Source organism: Peromyscus eremicus, chromosome 4 (assembly GCF_949786415.1).
Source record: "Peromyscus eremicus chromosome 4, PerEre_H2_v1, whole genome shotgun sequence".
In the NCBI taxonomy this organism is placed as follows: Eukaryota; Metazoa; Chordata; class Mammalia; order Rodentia; family Cricetidae; genus Peromyscus; species Peromyscus eremicus.
The window spans coordinates 66,962,078-66,984,796 of record NC_081419.1 but is presented as its reverse complement, the minus strand read 5'-3'; the positions used below and the strand labels follow the sequence as shown (position 1 = coordinate 66,984,796).

Here is a 22,719-nt window from a genome sequence, read left to right as displayed (position 1 = left end):
TCATTCTGCAGCCAGGCTGTAACTGCCTCAGGGCTGTTTCACCAACAGGTCTGGCACTTGGAACAGAAAGGCCAAGATAGGGAAACCAGTTTCTGGATCGAGGGTAGGGGTGCTGCGGTGGAGGAAGCCTGTGTCCATTAGAACCTGCCTCCACATTCAGGAGAGGAACAAAAATCACAAGTGACAGCTTTTGTTCACTAGGCCCGCGGCATAAGAGAAATGTTTAGGCTTTGGTGCACCTTCCCCTTTAATGATCAAGGCAGAAGCAGGTGCTCTTACTGTCTGGGGAGGAGTCGGAGCTTCAGCAATAACTCAGCAGTACACTTCACGTGTGTGTGTAACGTCTCACTTTTAACACTGGCATCTGAAAAGGAGTACAGCCTTAAAGACCCCGGGCCGGGTAATACTTCCCTTCGGGCTCTGGGCCCTGGGGGACTCGAAGAAAAGTCCCCGGAGGCTCGTGGAGGATGACCAGTGTTTGAGTTGTCAAAAGGATTGGACTCCATTTCCCAGCGGGCATCGCGGCACCGTTCTCGTTTCCCCCTACCTTGGTGTAGGTGATACCTGGCAGCGCCAGCCTGAAGTGCCCCCGCCATCCAGAATTGGTAGAGTCCAGCGGCCGACTAGTTGGCTTTCCTGCCGGGGCGGCTGGGCACGTCCAAACAGAGTGCAGGGGGAGCCAGATGAGGTTTGAAGAAACCGTCAGAAAGTCTTAGGGGCAGTTTATTTCACGAAGTACCTTCATATTAAACACTGTTTCGTCAAGACGGGCTCTATAACCAAGTCGCATTAAAAGCTGTCTGCGCAACCAAAACAAAACGTGTTCCTTTGGGTCCTCCCCTTAGCACCTCCCGGCACTGGGCTGGCCCAGTGCTTCCCATCGCGTTCCCACTCCCACAGCGATAGGTGTGTGCGTAGCCGCCGTCCTCCCTGCGCTTCCCCGGTGTGGTGCTTCCCCGGGCTGCGAATGGTACGGCCCCGGCCCCCTCGGCCTCCCCCTCCGGCAGCGGGTCTGAGTGGTACGCGCCCCCCGGTGCAGACGCGGAACTGGCGCCCGCTCGCCGCGGCGCCGGGCTCGGAAGCCGAGAGCGCTCCGCGCCGGGGAGACGTCAGGCGGGCCTGACAGGTTCCTGGGATCTGGGGAGGTGGGGAAGAGCGCGCCGTGGGGAGCCCTGGGTGGGTCTTGGAGCGGAAAGCGGCCGCCGAGGGAAGGGTCTCGGAGGCGGCCCCGGAGGAGCGAGCGCGAGGGGGCGTGGAGCCTGCTGAGAAAGTGAGGCGGGGGCCCGAGGCGGGGCGCCCGGGCTGCCGAGGGGCCGCGGGCTCGCGCTCGGCTCCGCTCCTCCGGTGCGGCTGGCGATGCGGGTTCCCGGGTGGGGACGAGGAGCTGTCCAGCAGGTGAGGGGGCGAGCAGAGCTGTCCAGCCCCGGGCCCGAGGAAGGCACCAGCGCCTGGCGCGTGTGCGCCTGCGTGCGCACGCCTTATTTTTGATTAGCGTTTGGAGAACCACGTTTGGTTCGCTAATATATACATCTATATTTACATTTCGTTCTTCAGTATTGACTTGCTGAAGACTAGGCACACCATTTCATCTCTGCTGCAACTGCTCCCCTCTCCATCCTCCCGCAGCTCCATTCTTCCTCGTGCTCTCTCTCTCCTCCTTCCTCAGTCCTAGCCATCCCTGGCTTCGCTGCTCCAGTTCTCCCCCACGCTGGACCAGTCTGCTGATGAGCTTGCAAGGTCACTGCCTGGGGAGGAAGGAGGAAGGGGAGGAAGCCTCCCGTTTGGCTCACGTCAGCGAAGATATCATATCGTTCTTGGGTCGGGTTTCTGTGGTTTTCAGTATGAGATCCTGCCCCAAATGAGGGACGAATCCACAGGGTTCGGTGGTGTGGCCATTGTAGGCTGAAAAGGCATAGATTACCTAAAGGTGTGTGGATTCTAGCCGTGGGCGCTGATGTCGGAGTACAGCAAAAGGAATGCACTTGGAGATTTGGACTACAGTGGGGCAGGAGCTAGGGCTCTACATTAGTAAATAGGATTGAAGCAAGAGGCAGAGTCTGAGCCTGATGGGTTATGAAGACTACATGAGTTATAGGTGTTGTTAGAGGAGGATCTGGCGTCTGTGGGGAAGGCAGAGAAGGAGAACAGCCTTGATTATCTCTGTAGTCTGAGTATCTAAAGTCAGTGGCTATAGATGGGATAGGAATTAAGGCTAAAAATATCCTACCACTGCTAGCTAGGATCATGCCGAGATCTCGGGTTATTGAAACTCTGAACGAGATGAAGAGTGTAGAGTACGACAGTTGGGCTTGAGTTGGGAGAGGGGCTTCACCTCACTAATATTAGGAAGGCCCCCGAAACTAATTCACTAGCAGGAGGAAGCTTCAGCACCACTTTCGGGATTTTAGCCAGAAGATGCTTCTAGTTTTCAGTGTAGACCTTCATAAGGGCTCAGCCTACAGCTCAGGTCCTACAATTCTGGTTTGCGATAAGGTGCTGGAAATAGGTCTTGTTTGTAGCTAGATTTTTCTATGTAGAACACATGACTTTCACCTGTATCCCATTCTATAGCTTTGTTTCTCTCTTTCATTTCTCTTAGGAGAAGGGGAGCTCAGCTCTATAAAGGGCGCCTTGCTTCTGCAGTATACTCATGGCAATGATAGTTGGGAGAATCCAAGGACTGTTTGGGATTAGTAAGAGTGATGAACCCCAGAAATGACTGAATGTGTGGCATGCTCAGAAACGTGGTGCTGAAGAGCTATTTCTATTAAAAGCTGCAAGTGGGATTTAAAACACACACACACACACACACACACAGAAGTGAAGATAACCTGATTCTTAGTAGATGCTGTCAATGGACTAGGAGTCTCCAGAGTTAGGAAGAATGAACTGTTATGGGCCACGGCTGACTTTGGAGTAGCAGCTGCTAGCACCGTTCGGTCACCAAGCAGGGGAGGGCCTATGGCTCTGCTATAAATAGTGCTGGGAGCCGGAGTCGCTATGGAGACCAAACTGAATCCTATTACCTATGGGTCCTGTATTGGGAGCAAGGAGGAAAGAGGGGAGAGCATTTTGAGGACACCGAGGGTATTGTAAATAGGTCTTACTTATGGGTAGAGGAGGTAAAAAGAACTCATCACCTAAATCAAATAGTGCCCTCAGTATTACAGGCAACGTGTGTGTCTGCAATATGGGAGTGTGCACAGCAAGTGGAGTGGAGTGTTTAGGTGTGTGTGGTAGTGTAATAGGAGTGTGTGTGTGTGTGTGTGTGCATGTGCATACAGTGAACATGGTCTCAGTGTGGCCATAGAAGCAAAACCTTGGAGCATTGGAAATACCCTATACTGGAGCAAAACATTTTGTTTAGAAGTCTGTGAAAATCTAATAGGAAATATAGATTCATTAAAAAATATATTTATTTATTTCATGTGTGTAAGTGCACTCCGTGAGCGCAATGCTGAGAAGAGTGAGTTTCCCTGGAGTTAGAGTCACAGGCAGTTATGAGCCATCCAACGTGGGTACTCAAAACTGAGCCTGGGTCTTCTGAAAGAGCCACACACGAGTGGTCTTAACTGTGGAGCCATTTCTCTGGCTCCAGGAAAGAATCGATTTTCAATATGTTTAGAAATTCCCTTGAACACCCCTCCCCCATACTTGCAGAACCCCTAGTATTTTCAGTCCCTAATTTGTAATCTCTTCAAGATAGAGAAAGATCAGGCCTCCCGGGAACATACTGTTTTACTGACTCTGATCCCAAGAGCAGACTAGACAAGAGCTAGTAGTTCAGCACCAAGGGCAGAGGTAATAGCAATGGCTGCTGGCCCCCTTTCTGCCTTGAACTGGGAAAACTGGTCAGAGATGAGTCAGTTGGGACATGGACATTTTTCATGTGAGATCACATGAGCTAGAATACCCAGCTATTGTTACTGTCTGCGTGCAATTAACTGGAAAGTCTATATGATAGTTACCCATCAAGCTGAAAGCTGCTTAGTGAGACAGAATAATTAGGTTTCCATCTAGACAGAAAAGCACAGATTAGTGCTATTCAAAGAGTCTGGTTTGATCTTGATCACCGCTGGAGTAGTCCTGAAAGCGACTTTTTTGTTATCATAATTATTCAGTCTAGATTAGACTGTCTGGGTCTGTTTTTCAGAAGCAGAGCCCCGGGAACGAGGCTGGAAATGAGCTCGTTAGTGCTGAGCCCTTATTTCTCCAGCCCCTCTTCCTTCTCCTTCCTGTGGTGCTAAGGATGGAAACCAGGGCATCATACATACTAGATAAGGGCTCGACCACTGAGCTACACCCTCAACCCCTGTTCTACTTGAAATTTGACTCTCAGAGTCTCTTTGACTCTGGGAGCCCACAAACCTAGACAGCCACCAGTGTAAGCAAGTGTCAGATTCTCTCCTGAGTACTGAAGTGGAAGGCCTTCTGACCTGGGCCCCTGGCGGAGATGAAACTGAGAGGGATGATTCCCTTAGGCATAGCAATGCATATTTATCAGTACTCTTCCCCTGTTGGATTTTTCAGATTCTATCAGAATTCTTCCTGGGAGTGCTGACTTCTTGCTCAGTGCCCCGAAGTTTCTCTGCGATGAACTGACAAATTGGAACCATGGTGCAAAAGAAGTTCTGCCCTCGGTTACTTGACTATCTGGTGATCGTAGGGGCAAGGTAACAAGAAGACCGACACTTGTCTTGTTCTCTGGGGTGGCCTCAGTTATTCCCGGACCTTATTTTCATGTTGCTTTGCATATCTTATTCCTCCCTATGGTCTTACCCTGACGGGAGCTTTGATGTTGGCAGGGCAAGCCACACAGTTGGGTGGTGTGAGAATGTCAGTCTGGACAGAGATAACAGAACTCAGCTTTGTTTTGTTTTGTTTGAGATAAGATTTCTCTGTGTAGTCCTGGCTGACCTGGAACTAGCTCTGTAGACCAGGCTAGCCTCGAACTCAAAGATCCAGCTGCCTCTGACTCTTGAGTGCTGGTACTAAAGGCTTGTGCCACCACACTCAGCTCAAAAACTCAGCTTTGAACTTACGTCTTTGGATTGGTGAGATGGCTCTGGGTAATGGTGCTTACTACCAAACGTAATGAGCCGAATTAAATTCCTGGGACCCATATGGTGGAAGGAGAGAAATTTCTCCTGCAAGGTATCCTCAGACCTCCACTTATGTTCTAGAGTATACATGCTGCCCCTCCTAAGTAAATACATGCTAAATTTTTTTAAGTCATACTCTGTGATTTTGAGCAAGTATACTCTTTGTAGCCAAGTTTTCATGGATTATACGAAGGAGAAAGCACACTTTACTCCTTCTCTGCCTGCACATATTCTTGTGGTAATTTGTTAGCTAAGGCGCTTTGAAGGGTACTGATCATCTTTGGGTGTTGGTGATTTTATTGTTGAAACTTCCAAGATAGCATCTTCCTGACAGCGCATACTCCAGTCTGCCAGTTAAACTTGGCAAGCACTCCCCAGATAGCCAAGGTGCTATAATTAGCTTACTTTATCCCAAAGTATCTTTGCGCTTTATTTGTTGGTTGTGGTTAATGTGTGATGGTGTGTTATCTGCTTTTGGGCTGCTGAGTGTGTCTTTCTGTCCTTCAGGCACCCAAGCAGTGATAGTGTGGCTCAGACTCCTGAACTCCTGCGGCGGTACCCACTAGAGGATCACCCCGAGTTTCCCCTGCCCCCAGATGTGGTGTTCTTTTGCCAGCCGGAGGGCTGTCTGAGTGTGCGACAGCGACGCATGAGCCTTCGAGATGATACCTCTTTTGTCTTCACCCTCACCGACAAGGACACCGGCGTCACCCGCTACGGCATCTGTGTTAACTTCTACCGCTCCTTCCAAAAGCGAATGCCGAAGGAAAAGGCAGAAGGGGCAGCAGGACCCCGCGGGAAGGAAGGAACTCACGTCCCCTGTGCCTCAGAAGAGGTCAGCACTGAGAGCACAGAGAAGAGTGCCTCAACCTTGCAGCCTCCAAGTGCTGACTCCACGCCTGACGTGAACCAGTCTCCTCGGGGCAAACGGCAGCGTGCAAAAGGGGGCAGCCGCTCCCGCAACAGCACTCTGACATCCCTGTGTGTGCTCAGCCACTACCCCTTCTTCTCTACCTTCAGAGAGTGTCTCTATACTCTGAAGCGTCTGGTCGACTGCTGTAGTGAACGGCTGCTAGGCAAGAAACTGGGCATCCCACGAGGCGTGCAGAGGTAGGATTTGCTGCTTATGCTTGGAAGAAAGGGGGGCCGTTCAGATAGTAGTATGATTAGTCTGTGCTCCTTTAGGACTGCTCAAACAGGTTGGTCCCAATCTAAAGACTGCTGAGAGTTGGACCGCCCACTGTAGTCTTAGTTCAAGAAATGCTGAGGAGTTTGGTGTTCGATGGTGGACGTGGCATTGAGTTCTATCACATAGACCATTCTACACCTGTTTTTGTCATCATCCGTACCCTCGGGTCCCCTCTGAGATTAGAGAGTGGGCTTTCCTAATAGTACCCCTCTTCCAGTTATTATTGCGGTTTGATGGGGTTGCAGCGGTATCAGCTGCTAACGTTTCTGTGTCTGAGTCTTGCTGTGTGCTTGCTCCTCAGGGACACTATGTGGCGAATCTTTACTGGATCACTGCTAGTGGAGGAGAAGTCAAGTGCCCTTCTGCACGACCTTCGAGAGATCGAGGCCTGGATCTACCGGTTGCTACGTTCCCCAGTTCCTGTCTCTGGGCAGAAGCGAGTGGACATTGAGGTCTTACCCCAGGAACTCCAGCCAGCTCTGACGTTCGCTCTTCCAGACCCCTCCCGATTCACCCTGGTAGATTTCCCACTTCACCTTCCCTTGGAACTTCTGGGTGTGGATGCTTGTCTTCAGGTGCTAACTTGCATCCTGTTGGAGCACAAGGTGAGAGGGCCAGCTCTGTAGACCTTTCTAGAGAGAGCTATACAACCTGTTGGGAGCTAGATCCTGAGTTTGTGGAGGACAGGAACTGTGTGTCCTTTCCATCTTTTTATTTCCAGGAGGTCATGCAATGGCAGGTTTAGAGCAGGTGTTTGAATGAGTCGAATTGCAATATTGATGTCGTGTGGAATGCTTCGTAGAGTTATCCTTTGTTATGCTGAGTTCATTCTCTGGGGATGGTAGCAGTAGTTCTATTTCAGTGTGTAGTCCTGGGGTGGGGAGGGGCAGAATTAAGAAGGTTGAGTCAAGGGAGGATTACCACAGTGTTTTGGTTGGAAGGTGACTGACAGGGCAGGGACCAGAGCCATGGCGATTGTGGAGATAAGCAGCGGCGGCTGCAGGCTTGGTGAGCCTGAGACTGACGTGTTGGGAGCTGTTTACTGGCAAAGCCTGTTTCCCTCTGCTGAGTGACTTACGGTGTGGCCGTGTGGCCGTGCAGGTGGTGCTACAGTCTCGAGACTACAACGCACTCTCCATGTCTGTGATGGCGTTTGTGGCGATGATCTACCCACTGGAGTACATGTTTCCTGTCATCCCTCTGCTCCCCACCTGCATGGCGTCGGCCGAGCAGGTGAGGCTCGTGGTGTCTTCCCTCTGTGCTGTCCCTGGCTTCTCAAGGGAGAAGGCACAGCACCAAAGAGGACCGGTCCTCTGCCCTCATAACTTCCTAGTCTGCAGTTTTGGATGGATTTGAACCGGATATGTGGTAAAACAATGCTATTTGAAGTTTGGTTGGTTACAGTTAGCGATGATCGATTCCTTGCTGTGGAGCTGTAGGTGTTAATATACTGAAATGCACTGTTAGCTTTCTAAAATCAGAAAAATTCTAAAGTTTGCAATACATCTAGCTGCAAGAATTTGGGGGAAGGGCTTGTCTGAATTTCCTTATCTGGGGAATTCTAACTTGATCAAATGCTCACAATAGATTTTGTCTTTGTTTCTGTCCCTCTTTTACCTTCTCCACAGCTGCTCTTGGCTCCAACCCCGTACATCATTGGAGTTCCTGCCAGCTTCTTCCTCTACAAGCTAGACTTCAAAATGCCTGATGATGTGTGGCTAGTAGATTTGGACAGCAATCGGGTGAGGCATTGGACTAAGGAATTAATTAGGGTCATGTTCTAGGCCCAGTTATGTGTGATAACTGTTGTTTGGATTATTTCTATTACATTACTCATTAAACAATTTTTTTTCTAATGTGACTTTGACTTTAGTGGGCAGATAGGCCATTGGCTATAGAATTTAGTCTGGCCTGAATTAAGAGCTCCTCCTGCATGCTCCAAGAGCCACAGGACGGTTATTTTTTGTATATGTCATTGTGTAGAGTGTAGATAATCAGGTAATAGTTTTCCTATAAGTTTCAAGGAAGAAGCTGTTTCCAGCACACATTTAAAAATATATTAACATTGGGCTGGAGAGATGGCTCAGCCGTTAAAGGCTAGGCTCACAACCAAAAATATATTAACATTCTGTGATGTGAGCATATTAAAACTCTGGTAGAAAGCCTATCCTGTGTTCATTATTAAATTTTAGAAAATAAAATTAAATGTAGGACCAGGCCAGCCAGGTGGTTTAACAGGTAAAGGCACTTGCCTCCAACTCTGACAACCTGAATTCAATACCCAGGACCCACATGGTAGAAAGAGAGACTTGACCCATTTGTCCCCTGTCCTCCACACATGTGACGTGGGACACCTCCTCCCTTCAAATACAAATACATGTAAAAAGGAAAAAAAGTAAGTACAGGGGCTAGAGAGACGGCTCAGCAGTTAAGAGCACTTGCTGATCTTTTGGAGGACCTGAGTTCACTTCTCATCACTCACTTCAGGTGGCTCAAACCCTCTGTAACTCCCGCTTTAGGGAGTTTGATGCCTCTGACTTCTGCTAACGTGCATACACGTAATTAAACATAATGAAAGTAAGTCTTAAAATAAAGTAAATGGGACTGGAGAGATGGCTCAGCTGTTAAAAGCACTGGCTATTCTTCCTGAGGTCCTGAGTTCAATCAAAGTCCAGCAACCACATGGTGGCTCGCAACCTTCCTTAATAAGATCTATTACCCTCTTCTGGTTTGAAGGCATACCTGCAGACAGAACACTGTAGACATAATAAAATAAACATTAAAAAAATTATTTAAAAAAATAAATAAAGTAAATGTAAAGAAGAAAATATCCATAGTCTTATTATTCAGAGATAGCCACCAATGTTATTTAGGTATATTTCTTTTCAGGCATGTAGATAGAGCTCATACATGTATACATAGCTCTCATATGTATAGGATAACATATGATAATATTGTGTGTATCAAATCTCCCTGGGCATGTTATTTGCTCTTATGTAAGCAGAGCTCCTGGACAGTTCATTCTAAGATCATGTGTTTTTCTCTTTTCTCTGCGGCAGGTGATTGCCCCTACCAATGCAGAAGTGCTACCTGTCCTGCCAGAACCGGAGTCATTAGAGCTGAAGAAACACTTGAAGCAGGTAGGTGAGGAAGGGAAGGAAAGAAGGGGAGGGGTCCACAGATGGTTCAGCAGGTGATGGCACCTGCCACCGCCTCTGACGGCTGGGACCCACAGCTGGAAGGAGAGAACCTACCTGCTCCTGCTCCGGCAAGTCGATCTCTGAGCTCCGCAGGTGCGCCGTGGCAAACAGGCACCCACACCTGTACACACACCCAACACAGAATAAATGAAGAGGTCATAAAATGTTTAAATAAAGGCAGTGATAGATGATAAAAGGGTCCTATAGGCAGGGAGCCGGTCCAAGAACCTCCACGTGGGATAGACCTTCTTCACCTTAAACGGGCTTAAGGAGAGGTCCATCCGAATTTCGTGTAGAAAGATGAATCTTAAAAGGTTCTGATTCACTGTTTGCTCTGTTACCCTGTAATGTACATGAGACTATGTACATGGATGCTTCCGGTCAGGGTGGTGGCACTCGCCTGTAATCCCAGCATTCAGGCTGACCAGGGGACTTGTGAGTTTGAGGTCAGCCTGGCCTGCATGGCAAGACAAACTCAACCCAAACAAACAAAACGAAAACCACCATTTTCTGTTGTTTGTCGTCTTTGTCTTTGTAGCCCTCCTTCAGCCTTATAAGGTGGAAGTCAGAAGTTTGGACAAACTTGCTTGTGAAATCAATTCCAAAGTCCCTAGAGATAAATCCCTGTCTTTGTGTAAAGCCCTTCCACCCTTTTTATTGACTGATGCTTTTTCTTCTGCATGCTAAACACAGTACCTGAAGGTAAAACATGACGCAGCACCCTTCCCTTCCCCTGATGTACGTGTTAGGTAGGACCGCCAGTAGGTAACACTGCTTAGTAGTCGTCCCGGTCTCATTTGAAGGCTCTTGGGAAGTCTTTTTTCTGTGTTGTCTGAAGTACCTAGTAGTTCCTCTAGAAGCTAGAGTCTAGATGGTATTGAATGGAGCGGGGTCATTCTGCATCATTCCTCTCACTTTCCCTTTCTTAACCTTGCTGATGTAACATGATGCCTTGTTTCAGCAGAGCCTGGGGAGGGTTGCAAGTTCAGAAGTTCTCCAGCTGTCTTCACTTGCTGTGTCTTTCATTCTTGATGACTGCTTAAGAATGGCTAATATAGGCGGCGGTGGTGGCACACGTCTATAATCCCAGCACTCGGGAGGCAGAAGCAGGCAGATGTCTGTGAGTTTGAGGCCAGCCTGGTCTACAGAGTGAGATCCAGGACAGGCTCCAAAGCTACACAGAGAAACCCTGTCTGGAAAAAAAAAAAAATGAATGGCTAAAGTGGAGCCAGCCTTGGTGGTGCACGCCTTTAATCCCAGCACTCGGGAGGCAGAGGCAGGCGGATCTCTGTGAGTTTGAGGCCAGCCTGGTCTACAGAACGAGGTCCAGGACAGCCAGGGTTATGTAATGAAACTTTGTCTCAAAAAGAGAAGAGGGAGGGAAAAGAGAGTGAGAAAAAGAAAGAAAGTGAGAGAGAGAGAGAGAGGCTAACGTGAAGAGCGAGCGCTGTTTGAATTTATGCCAGCTTACCACTGTGTAGTGCATGGAGCGGCAGCATCAGCAACACCTGGCCTTAAAGCACAGCATCGCCCCAGATGTGCTGATTCCAAATACACTGTAACACCAGCCCAGAGGATTCCTCAGCTCACCCACATTGAAAAACACTGAGGGTTTAGTTAAATGGTTTTCAAAGTGCACCACAGAGCCCCTCAGAGGCTGATCTAAGCTGGGAACCTGAGACTGTTTTTGTTTGTTTTTGTTCTACTGTTTTGGGGGCGTTGTTTTTTTCATAGTTGTGGCTGTCGTGGAGAGGCTCTGGGTTTTTGTTGTTTTGTTAGGTTTGTTTGTTTTTTGGGGTTTTTTGTTTGTTTGTTTGTTTGTTTTCCAGACAGTTTCTCTGTGTAGTTCTGGCTGTCCTGGAACTCTGTAGACCAGGCTGGCCTCAAACTTAGAGACTTGCCTTCCTTTGCTTCTCGAGTGCTAGGATTAAAGGCGTGCACCACCACCGACTGGCAAGGCTCCGGTTTTTTATATCCTTCTAAATAGCTCTGTTTTTATAGTTCACTTGTTAATATTTCTTTGTATATTTCAATTTGAAAAGTAATTCTTGGCTAAAATAAAGAGAAACTGTTGTCTTGGAGGTCAGTTTTATTTAAAATGCCTTGAGCTTGGTCCTCGAGATGGACAGCTACATAATTCTGGCTATTTTCTAAAAGCTAAATTATTTGGATTCTTTTTTTTTTTCTTCAAAGATACAGACTCTAAAATGAGTTGGGCGTGATTTTCAAACAAGCACAGTTCTTTGTAGAGAATTTTGTGAGCAGAGTGACAGGTAGAAGACTTTAAAACAGCCCTTTCCTCGGAGCTGAGGTTGGCGGCCTAAGAACCTGACTTACGTGAGGACTTTTGGTTGTTCCCAGGCTCTAGCCAGCATGAGTCTCAACACCCAGCCTATTCTCAATCTGGAGAAGTTCCATGAGGGCCAGGAGATCCCACTTCTCTTGGGAAGGCCTTCCAATGACCTCCAGTCTACACCTTCCACTGAATTCAATCCCCTCATTTATGGCAATGACGTAGATTCAGTGGATGTTGCAACAAGGTAAGACCATAAGTTCCTAAGTTTGTTTCCATGCTCTCTTGATTTTGGAGGAGACCACTTCCCAGAGCCAGATTCACTTCATATATAAAATGTGTGTGATATCTGGTTATATTTCCTCCCTTAGCAAAAGTAAGGAGAAGAGCTAGTTCATAATGTCAGCATGAAGAGAAAGGCTGATGTTCTTTAAGATCTCTCCCGATGGTGCTGGTGGGAACCTGTTAAACGATGGTGTTAGGAGGTGGCCGAGACCTTGGATCATGGCTGTCCTGACGACACAGGCTGTGGGTCTTGGATTATCTCACCACCCCCTTCTTTCCCAGGGTGGCCATGGTGCGTTTCTTCAACTCTGCTAACGTGCTGCAGGGCTTCCAGATGCACACACGTACCCTGCGACTCTTCCCCCGACCTGTGGTAGCTTTCCAAGCTGGCTCCTTCCTGGCCTCACGTCCCCGACAGACTCCCTTTGCTGAGAAACTGGCCAGGACTCAAGCTGTGGAGTACTTTGGAGAATGGATCCTGAACCCTTCTAACTACGCCTTCCAACGGATTCACAACAGTGAGTCCGCCGGCTTTCTGCTCGCGCCTCGTTGTCTCCGCCCTTGATGGCGTCCTTTGCTTCCCCCCTTCCTTTCTATTGCTTTACACTCCCCGATTTTCCTCTCTACCGCTCACTAGTGTCCTCTTTGGGCAGATATGTTTGATCCAGCCCTGATTGGTGACAAGCCGAAGTGGTATGCCCACCAGCTGCAGCCCATCCATTATCGAGTCTACGACGGCAACTCTCAGCTGGCTGAGGCCCTGAGTGTGCCACCAGAGCGTGATTCCGATTCTGACCCCACTGATGACAGGTGAGAAGTCCCTCGTGTAGGAGGCAAAAATGTCATAGCAGTTGTAGATGTGAGTCTCTGAAGCTTTGCATTATGTTTTAGTTGATTTTCTGCTTTAGAAGAGATGGATTTAGTGTGTGTGTGTGTGTGTGTGTGTGTGTGTGTGTGTGTGTATCTAGTGAGTGTATGTGTGTGTGTGCTCTCTAGTGTGTGTGTAAGCCAGAAGAGGGTATAGGATCCCTCAGAACTGAGTTGTAGGAGTTTGTGGCACACCTAACTTTTTAGGTGGGTGCTGGGATCTGAACTCTGGTCCTCATGATTGTGTGGCAAGCTCTCCTCACCACTGGGGCCATCATCTCTGCAGCCCGTTTCTTCTCCTTTGAATATTTTAAAGTTATTATTTGACAGCTTCACACATATATGCGATATATCTTGGTCATGTCACCTCCTCCTCCCTCCCGCTCCTCCTCCCTCCCGCTCCTCCTCCCTCCCGCTCCTCCTCCCTCCCGCTCCTCCTCCTCCTCCCTCCCGCTCCTCCTCCCTCCCGCTCCTCCTCCCTCCCGCTCCTCCTCCCTCCCGCTCCTCCCTCCTCCTTGTTGTGTTTGTGGTGTTCTTTGTTTGCTTCTGTTGTTTGAGATAGGATCCCATGTGGTCCACACTGTCCTCTGACTCAGTATGTAGTTAGTGATGATCCTCCTGCCTCTACTCCTGGAATGCTGGGGTTATAGGTGTACAGCACCACACCCAGTTGATGTGCTACTGGGAATCAAATCCAGTGCCTCCTGCTTGCTGGGAAGGCTCTCTACCACCTCAGCTACGTCCCCAGTCCTTTGTTTGGTAGGTCACTTATTGTGGGTTGTTTATTTTTATTACTTATTTAATTTCTTATTTTATATGTTTAAGTGTCTTGCCTGATGTGCGTGCCTGGTGTTCATGAACTAGATCCCTTAGAACTAGAATTACTGTAAGGAGTCTTTATCTGTCCTGCCAGCCGGCTCTCAAGTAATGACATGGAGATTTATTATTAATTATGGAAGCTTGGCCTTATCTTAGGCTTGCTTTTAACTAGCTCTTGTAACTTAAATTAACCCATTTCTATCCATCTACATTCTGTCACGTACCACCCATCCTGTTTCTCCATGTCTCCTGGTGTCTCTCATGTTCCTAGATTCATCTCCTACTTCCTCTCTCTCTACCTGGAAGTCCTGCCTATACCTCTTGCCTAGCTATTGGCCATTCAGCTCTTTATGAAACCAGTCACAGCAATATATCTTCACACAGTGTACAAATATCCCACAACAAGTTACAAATGTTTATAAGCGTCCATGTGGGTGCTGGGAACAGAACCTGGGTCTTCTGGAAATGCAGCAAACGTTGCTAACTACTGAGCCATCTCTCCAGCCCCTTGTTTTGTATTTTGAGACAGAGTTTCACTGTGTAGTCTAGGATGGCCTCACACTCACACAGTTCTCCCACCTCAAAGTCTGGAATTACAGCTTAAGCCACCGTAATGTACTCTAGTTTCCTTGACATCCTTATTTCATCTTGTACCCTGGCCTTGAGTTAACTGTGCTCCCTTCTCATTGTTCTAAATACTGATTGTGATCCTTTTTCTTTCTTTTTGTAAAATGTGCATTGATGTCCTGCCTGCCTGTGTGTCTGTGTGAAGGTGTCAGATCCCCTGGAACTGGAGTTACAGACAGTTATGAACTGTCATGTGGGTGCTGGGAATTGAACCTGGATCCTCTGGAAAAGCAACCAGTGCTCTTAACCACTGAGCCATCTCTCCAACCTCCCAATTGTGGATTCTTTTGTCCTCTCCTTTCTGATTTTCTTTGTTTCTGTTTTATTTTGAGAAAAGGTCTCATGTGTCCTAGGCTGGATTAAAATTACTAAGGATAGCCTTGAACTTCTAACCCTATTGTCTCTACGTTCTAAGTTTTGGTATTATAGGAGTGCACTGCCATGCATGGTTTATATGGTGTTAGAGTTGAACCCAGGTCTTCCTGCATGCTAGGCAGGCACTCTACCCACACTGAGTCACACCTTCAGCTTCTTTTCTTTAAAAAAATTTTTTTAAACAATTAATGTGATGTGTGTGTGTGTGTGTGTGTGTGTGTGTGTGTGCGTGTGTGTGCGTGTGCGCGCGTGGGCGCGTGTGTGTGTGTGTGTGTGTGTGTGTGTGTGTGTGTGTGTGTGCATTTGTGTGGCCCTGTGTGTATATGGAGATCAGAGGACAACTTGGAAGAGTTGGTTCTCTCCCACCACGCGGGCCCCAGGGATCAAACTCAGGTTGTCAGCTTGGCGTCCCGAGTCACCTGGACCGGCCCGCTCTTCCTTCCTGTCTCACTCTTTCTACTTTGCAGTGGCAGTGACAGTATGGACTACGATGACTCAAGCTCTTCTTACTCCTCCCTTGGGGACTTCGTCAGTGAAATGATGAAATGTGACATCAATGGTGATACTCCCAGTGAGTAAACTTGGGAAGACTGACCCTTACCAGGCAGGGGTCGGGTTTCGGGGCTGAGGTGGTCTGTGCTTGTCTCTCTTGGTAGATGTGGATCCTCTGACACACGCAGCCCTGGGAGATGCCAGTGAAGTGGAGATCGATGAGCTGCAGCCCCAGAAGGAGGGAGAGGAGCCTGGCCCAGACAGTGAGAGCTCTCAGGGAAAGCCTCCGCTGCGCTCCAGCCCCAGCGCTGCCGCCCAGGGCGCCCACTCTGTACGTGAGGACTTAGGGGGCTGGCTGGTGAGAGGCTGTGGGCCCCCATCTGTTAGGAACACTTTACTGCAGCTGTTTGTCTCTTTCCGTGTTCTTCCCTCCTTGTCTCTATAACCCTCTGACCCAAAGCCTCCGGGATGTAGCTTTAACCCCGAAGAAGGCCATCGGACTTCTTGTAAGCTGTTATCTGCTTACATAGTCTGTAAGTCCAGAGACCAAGAATATCGTAGCTCTTCTCCATTTCATAAGCCAGGAGTCGGACAGATCTGGTCTCTCCCACCGAACTGAGACTACGGGAAGGCATCACTGGGCATCAGGTGACCACTTTTCATTTAATGTGACCCCCAGGAACATGCTGATTCTACAGAGGTGGAGGATAAGGCGGCAGCAGGAAGCTCCAGGCCCCTCGCTCCTGTGCCTCCCAGCAATGGCAAATCTGCTGTGGACAGGAGACAGGCAGAGCCCGGAGAGGGGTCAGTGTGCCCGCGAGCCTACGACAATGCACACTTCCAGCCCCAGTATGGCTCCCCCGCTGAGGAAGATGACGATGAGCAGGGGGAAAGCTACACTCCCCGATTCAGCCAACATGTCAGTGGCAATCGGTGAGAGCCTGGGAATCCTTTGTCGACGGGTGACCCTGGGTGACTCTCGCTATCCCGCCATCCCCGGAGGGTGGTTCTTTGAACTAAGGACTTAGAAATTATGGGACAAGAACAGTCACTGCAGTGTAGCGTAAGACCCACTCCCAAGATCAGGTCCCCTGCCTGGGACTCATGGGTGCCACTGTGCGTTCAAGGGCTCCAAAGCTGCTGCGGCCCAACAGCCTGAAACTGGCAAGCGACTCGGACGCAGAGTCGGACTCTCGAGCAAGCTCTCCCAACTCCACTGTCTCTAACAACAGCACCGAGGGCTTCGGGGGCATCATGTCTTTTGCCAGTGAGTACCTCAAGCCCTCTCATGCCTCTGCTCCCTTTTCCTTTTGGTACATGTCGCTTAGAGCTTGAGATGTAGGGCTAGGTTGACGCCCTGGTACATGCCTTTAATCCCAGCACTCGGAAGGCAGAGCCAGGCGATCTCTGTGAGTTCAAGGCCAGCCTGGTCTAGAAAGCGAGATCCAGGACAAGCACCAAAACTACACAGAGAAACCCTGTCTCGAAAAACAAAAACAAACAAAAAAATTACCTTTAGCCTATGAGGGCTAGAATAGAATCACTTATAGACTGTATTCTGACTAACGAGAGCCACCATAAAGGATGGTTGTCATTGTAAGTGTCCTTAGGACCCAGGTAGAAATATCTCTTCAGATCAAAAGCATATGAACCACTGGCTTTCATGCAGTCTTAGCAGTAAATGAGACTTAGACATTATTACAGGAGGAAGCCAGAGAAAATTATTATTGGGTTTGGAGCAGACCTGGCCCTTTCCTTGTTTACCCTAAGTTACACACCATTGTTTCTGAGATCGAGCAGAGGTTATCTGATCAAGCCATTGGGATGCTGTTTGAGAGGAGGGAGGTGAAGGTGATGCTATAGTTACTAGCTGGGATGCTCAGAATGTCTGTCCTGTTAGCTCATGGCTTTCATCCCCTCCCCTCTGCAGGCAGCCTGTATCGGAACCACAGTACAAGCTTCAGTCTTTCAAACCTCACACTGCCCACCAAAGGTGCCCGGGAGAAGACAACACCGTTCCCCAGCCTGAAAGGTACCCGCAGCCTTTCTTTCGTCAAACCAGGTTTCCCTGAGAGACATGTCAGGTGTATAGATGTTTGTTAGGAGCCCTGTGTACCATGAATCATCTGACCTGGCCGTTGCCTCATACTGCTTATCATGGCTTTCACTGCACACCGTAGACGCCAAGTGGTTGCAGATAGAAATCATCTCTGTAGCTGGAGGAGGCCCTGTTATCTCAGTAGGACAAGAGCAGCTTGGGATTACCTACCTCTGCTTTGGGGAGGACCCTATCAGAAAGAAGTATGTGCTAACACAGGGAAAATCAGCTGCCCCCAGTCTTCTTCAGATTCCCACTGCATGAACTTGGGTAAACACTTTCTCAAGGAGCAAGTCCACAGGAGGATGATTATGGGCAGTCTAGCAATATTATAGAATCTAGCCATTTACTGTGGCTTCATGCCAACTTTTGGTCCAGCAGTGGTATTGATTGGCTTCTAGGGTCAGACCATATTTCCATTTCATCTATGATCTTTGTAGCTTGAGGGGCTTTTCTTAATTTAATTTGACTTTTGTTTGTTATCTATGGATATTGATAACAAATTATAGAAGTAAGTTATTATTAATTAATTAATTAGTAAATTAATTATAGAAGTAAGTACAGTGAGAAGTAACCATTTTATTGACACAGGGTCTTCCTCTGTCGAGCTCCTCAGACTTACAGCCCACCTCCCTGAAGCTCCCTAGTGCTAAGGTTATAGACCTGTACCACCCATCACCTCCAGCTAGAGATATCAGGAGCCTAAGGAATGGTCTTTAGTGGGGCGGGGTTGTGGGGTAGGTGGGTGGAAGGAGGTTAGAGTAGTGATACAGAAAACTAACTCGTATTGCTACCGTGACTCCTCAGTGGATGGTAGATTAGGGATAGAAAGGTGTGCCAGCCTCTCTGGCTCTCATCTGGAACATCTGAAGGGACGAGTAATTGAAACTCCTTCATTGCATGCGACGCTTCATCTCATGTGCTGCACTTAGCCTTTCTCCCCATCCTCACCACCGCACCCCTACTTCCCACGACAGCATCTGCAAGCTGTCTCCTCCCTGTGGGTACCCACAGCCCCTCAGGATCCCTGTGCTAGATATCTCTCAAAACCCATCGTTCCTTCTTTCATGCATGTGCCTGGTTAGTATCTGAAGGCCCTCTGTGTCATTTACCTTGTCCCTGGCTTTGAGAGGTCCCAGGCCTAAGAATGGGCTTTCTTAGAGCCTTGGTTATCTCTTGATCCCTTGGCTTCCAGCTTTGATGTGCCCAAGAACCAAGGTTGTATGCACTCTGCATGCTTTGCGAGAGTGCTCAGGTGATCTGACTTACTGCTCCATCATGGGGTACAGGGGTTCAAGGATTGTGGTGCACCTACTAATTGTGTATTTTTGTCCCAGTATTTGGGCTAAATACTCTAATGGAGATTGTTACTGAAGCCGGCCCTGGGAGTGGTGAAGGTGGGTCTTCCCCGTGAGCTGTGCATGACTTTTTTTTTTACCCCTAGCATCTTCTCTGCCTGCCTGAGGGCCTCCTCATGGAGCAAGCGACGTCACATGAGTGACCTGCCTTGCCTATCCCCCACGACACCCATGCAGCCCATGGGGCATGCTGCTGGTGCATGTGGAGTGGCCTGAATCTCCATCCCTACCTCCTGCACATTGCCATGGCTGCTTTCTACCTGTGTGTGATGTTCTGGTGCCACCCAGCCCAGAGCTGCTGGAGAATGGGTGTGGACTATGGCAACCCAGTGGTATGATAGTGTGAGCCCCTGGACTGGGCCAGTCATGTGCCTCATTCCCACCTTCCCTACTGTAGGAAACAGGAGGGCCTTGGTGGACCAGAAGTCATCTGTCATTAAACACAGCCCAACCGTGAAAAGAGAGCCTCCATCACCCCAGGGCCGGTCCAGCAATTCTAGGTAATGAATGGCAGAGCGGCTTTGTTTTGTTTTAAGTTTTGAGACTGTGTCATGTTGTCTACCTTGCTTGCCTCAAACTCAGTATGTAGCTGAGGATGACCCTGAACTGATCTCTATTTCCAGTCCCCAAGTGCTCAGGTTATAGGCATGCACCACCACACTCAAGTAGCAGAACAGTTTTAAAGTTCTCAGGTAGAGGTAATATTTCTTCTTTTTAAAGTTGCTCAAGATTGGGAGAGCAACTCTCAAAACAGTAGATTTAATCAGTTTTTGGTTAGCACTCCCCCCTCCCCCTTTTTTTTTCTTGTGGTTTTTCGAGACAGGGTTTCTCTGCATAGCCCTGGCTGTTCTGGAACTAACTCTGTAACTCTGTAGACCAGGCTGGCCTCAAACTCAGAGATCTGCCTGCTTCTGCCTCCCAAGTGCTGGGATTAAAGGCATATGCTACCCCTGCCCAGCTAGCACTTCCCATTTTTAACCAGTCCACAGGCAACATTAGTGGTTTAAGGTGTGGAGAAACGTGAGATTGTAGGATTGTAGGAGTTGGCAAACAAGATCCTTGGGGAGATAGGGGTGAGGCGGCCATTTGGGAGACTTAGCTCTGTGCTTTGCCCTGGGGTAAACATCTTGTCTGGTGAAAGAGGGGATGCTCTGCGAAGGATCAGATGACCACAGAAGTGGTTTGTGGGCCCTGCAGCGAGAACCAGCAGTTCCTGAAGGAAGTGGTACACAGTGTGCTGGATGGCCAGGGCGTAGGCTGGCTCAATATGAAAAAGGTACGCCGGCTGCTGGAGAGCGAGCAGCTTCGAGTCTTTGTGCTGAGCAAGCTGAACCGTGCAGTGCAGTCAGAGGACGATGCCCGGCAGGATGTCATCCAGGATGTGGTAAGTATGTGGGCTAGGGAGTCGGAATCAGCTGGGCAGAAGGGTGTGGATGCTAAAGAAAGGTTGCTAGCTCTGGGTCCTGGCTGTCGTTGCAGGAGATCAGTCGGAAGGTGTACAAGGGAATGCTAGACCTCCTCAAGTGCACGGTCCTCAGTCTCGAGCAGTCCTACGCCCATGCAGGTCTGGGCGGCATGGCCAGCATCTTCGGGCTTTTGGAGATTGCTCAGACCCACTACTATAGCAAAGGTAGGGATCCTGCTTGCTGGCTCCACGTCGCTTCCCCGTGCCACGCTCTCACTGTCCCTCCTCAGGACTGTTTCTGGCCTGTTTATATGTAGGAACTCCTTTCCTACCATGAGGAGTAAGGCCTCAGCGTTCTTCCCATGTGCTAACTGCTGCACATCCCCCTGTATTCTGGCTTCTTCCCTCTCGTTTTTCCTGACTATCTGACTCCTCTCTGATGCCTCCTTCAGCCACTTCCTGTGTGTCTTCCTTTCCTCAGACCCAGACAAACGGAAGAGAAGTCCAACAGAGAACGTAAATACCCCTGTTGGCAAGGATCCTGGTCTGGCTGGGCGGGGGGACCCCAAGGCTATGGCACAGCTAAGGGTCCCTCAGCTGGGTCCTCGGGCACCAAGTGCCACAGGAAAGGGCCCTAAAGAACTGGATACCAGAAGTTTAAAGGAAGAGAATTTTGTAGCATCTGTTGGTATGTATCCTTGCGTGGGATGTGTCGAAGTGGTCTTGGCTTCTTGGACATCTTTCCTTTCTCTCAGTTCATCCAGAACCCTGACTTTCTCTTCCCCATGCTCGCTTTTAGAGAGGGGGAGGGGTTTTGTCCATTTCCAGTAGCATTTTCTCGTACGTGTCTGTCCTCCTGCTTGCTCTCCAGCCACCTCACCAGCATCTTCGAGGATGGAGTAACGCGAGTTCGCTTAGAGACCCGTGTGATGCAGTGCAGGGAGTCTGAGCCATATTCTCCGTCCCTTTTTTATTACATCTGAATTTCTTCACATAGAGAAAACGTGTTGCTGGAAACTATTAGGAAATTTATAGACACATCTTTGGGATGTAAAATTATGACCATCTGGGTTCTGCGTCCAGTTTCCCCCATCCAAGCATTATACTGCTCTGGAATGTGTTCCTTCAGGCATGTTTGGTTCCTAGACTCCAAGGCCATAGATTTCTGAACTGACTCTTCTTTCTGTCTTCCCACCCCAGACTCGATTCAGAACTTGCTTATGTCTGGTGTTTCTCCACTTGCTGTCTGTCTGGTGTCACCTCTTTGGCTGACTCCTGCTTGACCTTAAGTAATCTAGGCTACTTTCTCTTTGATTCTCGGTCCCCGGTCTCTATGCTGCACTAAACCGATACTTCTTTGCCATGGCCTCTAGCCATTGCCATAAGTTCTCACAGGAATGAACCAGATCTCTTAGGACATCTCTGATTCTCTGGTTGGCGAATATTCTCCCAGAAGCAGTAGTAAAGCTTGGCTTTCTCCTGCCTGGCATGATGTTCCAGAAAAAAATACTGACCTGTTGTCCTGTAAGTCTTGAATCTACTTGGACAGTTGACTTCCCTATCAGGATCTCTATCACCTCATCTGGGAAATGAAGAGATTATACCTAATAAACTCTGAAGTTCCTTCCGGGGGTGGGGGTGGGGGGCTATGATTGGTATTCCCTGTGCTTTGTTTGACTGAGAAGCAGTCTTGGCCATTTTCTGTTCTCTGTTACTTCTACTGGAAGCATTTCTCCTAGATAGTGACTAAGGATGGGTCTCTGGGTTGAGCAGGCAATAGTTCTGAGGGTGAATTGTTTCTGGGGTTTTTGGTTTGTTTTTTGTTGTTGTTGGTAGCATCAGGAGGAATGCCGATCAAATGCTTGATCTAGTCCTTGTGCAGTCCAGTGTGTCAAGCAAATTTCTGTTCATGTTTCTGAAATTCTTCGACTACTTGACATGATTGTCTCTTATATATAATTTGTAAGCATGGCTATTGCTCAGCCCATTTGACAGCGATATCATGGTGTGTTGGGAGTCCGCTGATCTGTCTCCAGCCTGCTTAGGGTCCAGTTTCTCATACAAGAGCCCTTCCAGCTCCAAGATTCTGCAGAGTGTTTACATTGGAAATAGGGTTAGAAATTTAGAGTCTTTAGTTCATGATTTGGGGTGGTGGAGGGGGGCAAAATATGGATCTCTTGATTCCTCAACCCTACTCAAATAAAGATATCTTTGTATCTCTTAACCAGTAATGCAGTGGTGTCTGAAGCGGAATGAACTCGGGTGGGGGCTCTGGTCCTCTGACAAGCCTCTGACTCTCTGTCTCTCTCTCCTGCTTGCATTGCGTCTGGGGTAGAATTGTGGAACAAGCACCAGGAAGTGAAAAAGCAAAAGGCTTTGGAAAAACAGAGTAAGGAACAAACGCCCTTTCCTGTCCCCCAGTCTCCCATACCTGCCAACTTCCCAGGCCCAATTGGGGCGGGTTCCCTCTGTCAGTTCCACCCCACATTTGTTCTTGGGTGGTATTTGGAGGAAGAGTTGTAAAGACAGGACAGAGGATTCTTGGGGCAGGTGGTGTGTGAATCCTAGGTGTATGGCTTGTGAGCTGCTCCTCGTCCCTCCCTTCGTTG

General features: G+C 48.7%; 1 protein-coding gene across 7 annotated transcripts in view; it reads left to right on the top strand.

Moving 5' to 3' along the window:
• Positions 1 to 900: 900 nt before the first annotated feature.
• Madd (MAP kinase activating death domain) overlaps positions 901 to 22,719 on the top strand; it is a 44,124-nt gene continuing 22,305 nt past the window's right edge. For 3 of the 7 annotated variants that reach the window (XM_059260888.1, XM_059260887.1, XM_059260885.1), the window contains exons 1-20: positions 901 to 970; positions 4,531 to 4,673; positions 5,610 to 6,212; positions 6,593 to 6,896; positions 7,393 to 7,524; positions 7,920 to 8,033; positions 9,351 to 9,431; positions 11,853 to 12,031; positions 12,352 to 12,587; positions 12,723 to 12,879; positions 15,225 to 15,328; positions 15,414 to 15,580; positions 15,929 to 16,182; positions 16,377 to 16,516; positions 17,180 to 17,281; positions 19,103 to 19,205; positions 19,903 to 20,089; positions 20,185 to 20,335; positions 20,592 to 20,798; positions 22,446 to 22,499. In XM_059260888.1, the coding sequence (XP_059116871.1) occupies positions 4,615 to 4,673; positions 5,610 to 6,212; positions 6,593 to 6,896; positions 7,393 to 7,524; positions 7,920 to 8,033; positions 9,351 to 9,431; positions 11,853 to 12,031; positions 12,352 to 12,587; positions 12,723 to 12,879; positions 15,225 to 15,328; positions 15,414 to 15,580; positions 15,929 to 16,182; positions 16,377 to 16,516; positions 17,180 to 17,281; positions 19,103 to 19,205; positions 19,903 to 20,089; positions 20,185 to 20,335; positions 20,592 to 20,798; positions 22,446 to 22,499 (3,334 nt within the window). In that variant the 5' untranslated portion in view covers positions 901 to 970; positions 4,531 to 4,614. Of the gene's footprint in view, positions 971 to 1,044; positions 1,127 to 4,530; positions 4,674 to 5,609; positions 6,213 to 6,592; positions 6,897 to 7,392; positions 7,525 to 7,919; positions 8,034 to 9,350; positions 9,432 to 11,852; positions 12,032 to 12,351; positions 12,588 to 12,722; positions 12,880 to 15,224; positions 15,329 to 15,413; positions 15,581 to 15,928; positions 16,183 to 16,376; positions 16,517 to 17,179; positions 17,282 to 19,102; positions 19,206 to 19,902; positions 20,090 to 20,184; positions 20,336 to 20,591; positions 20,799 to 22,445; positions 22,500 to 22,719 lie in introns of those variants that run through there. The other 4 variants (XM_059260892.1, XM_059260890.1, XM_059260889.1 and 1 more) reach the window with 2 other exon arrangements.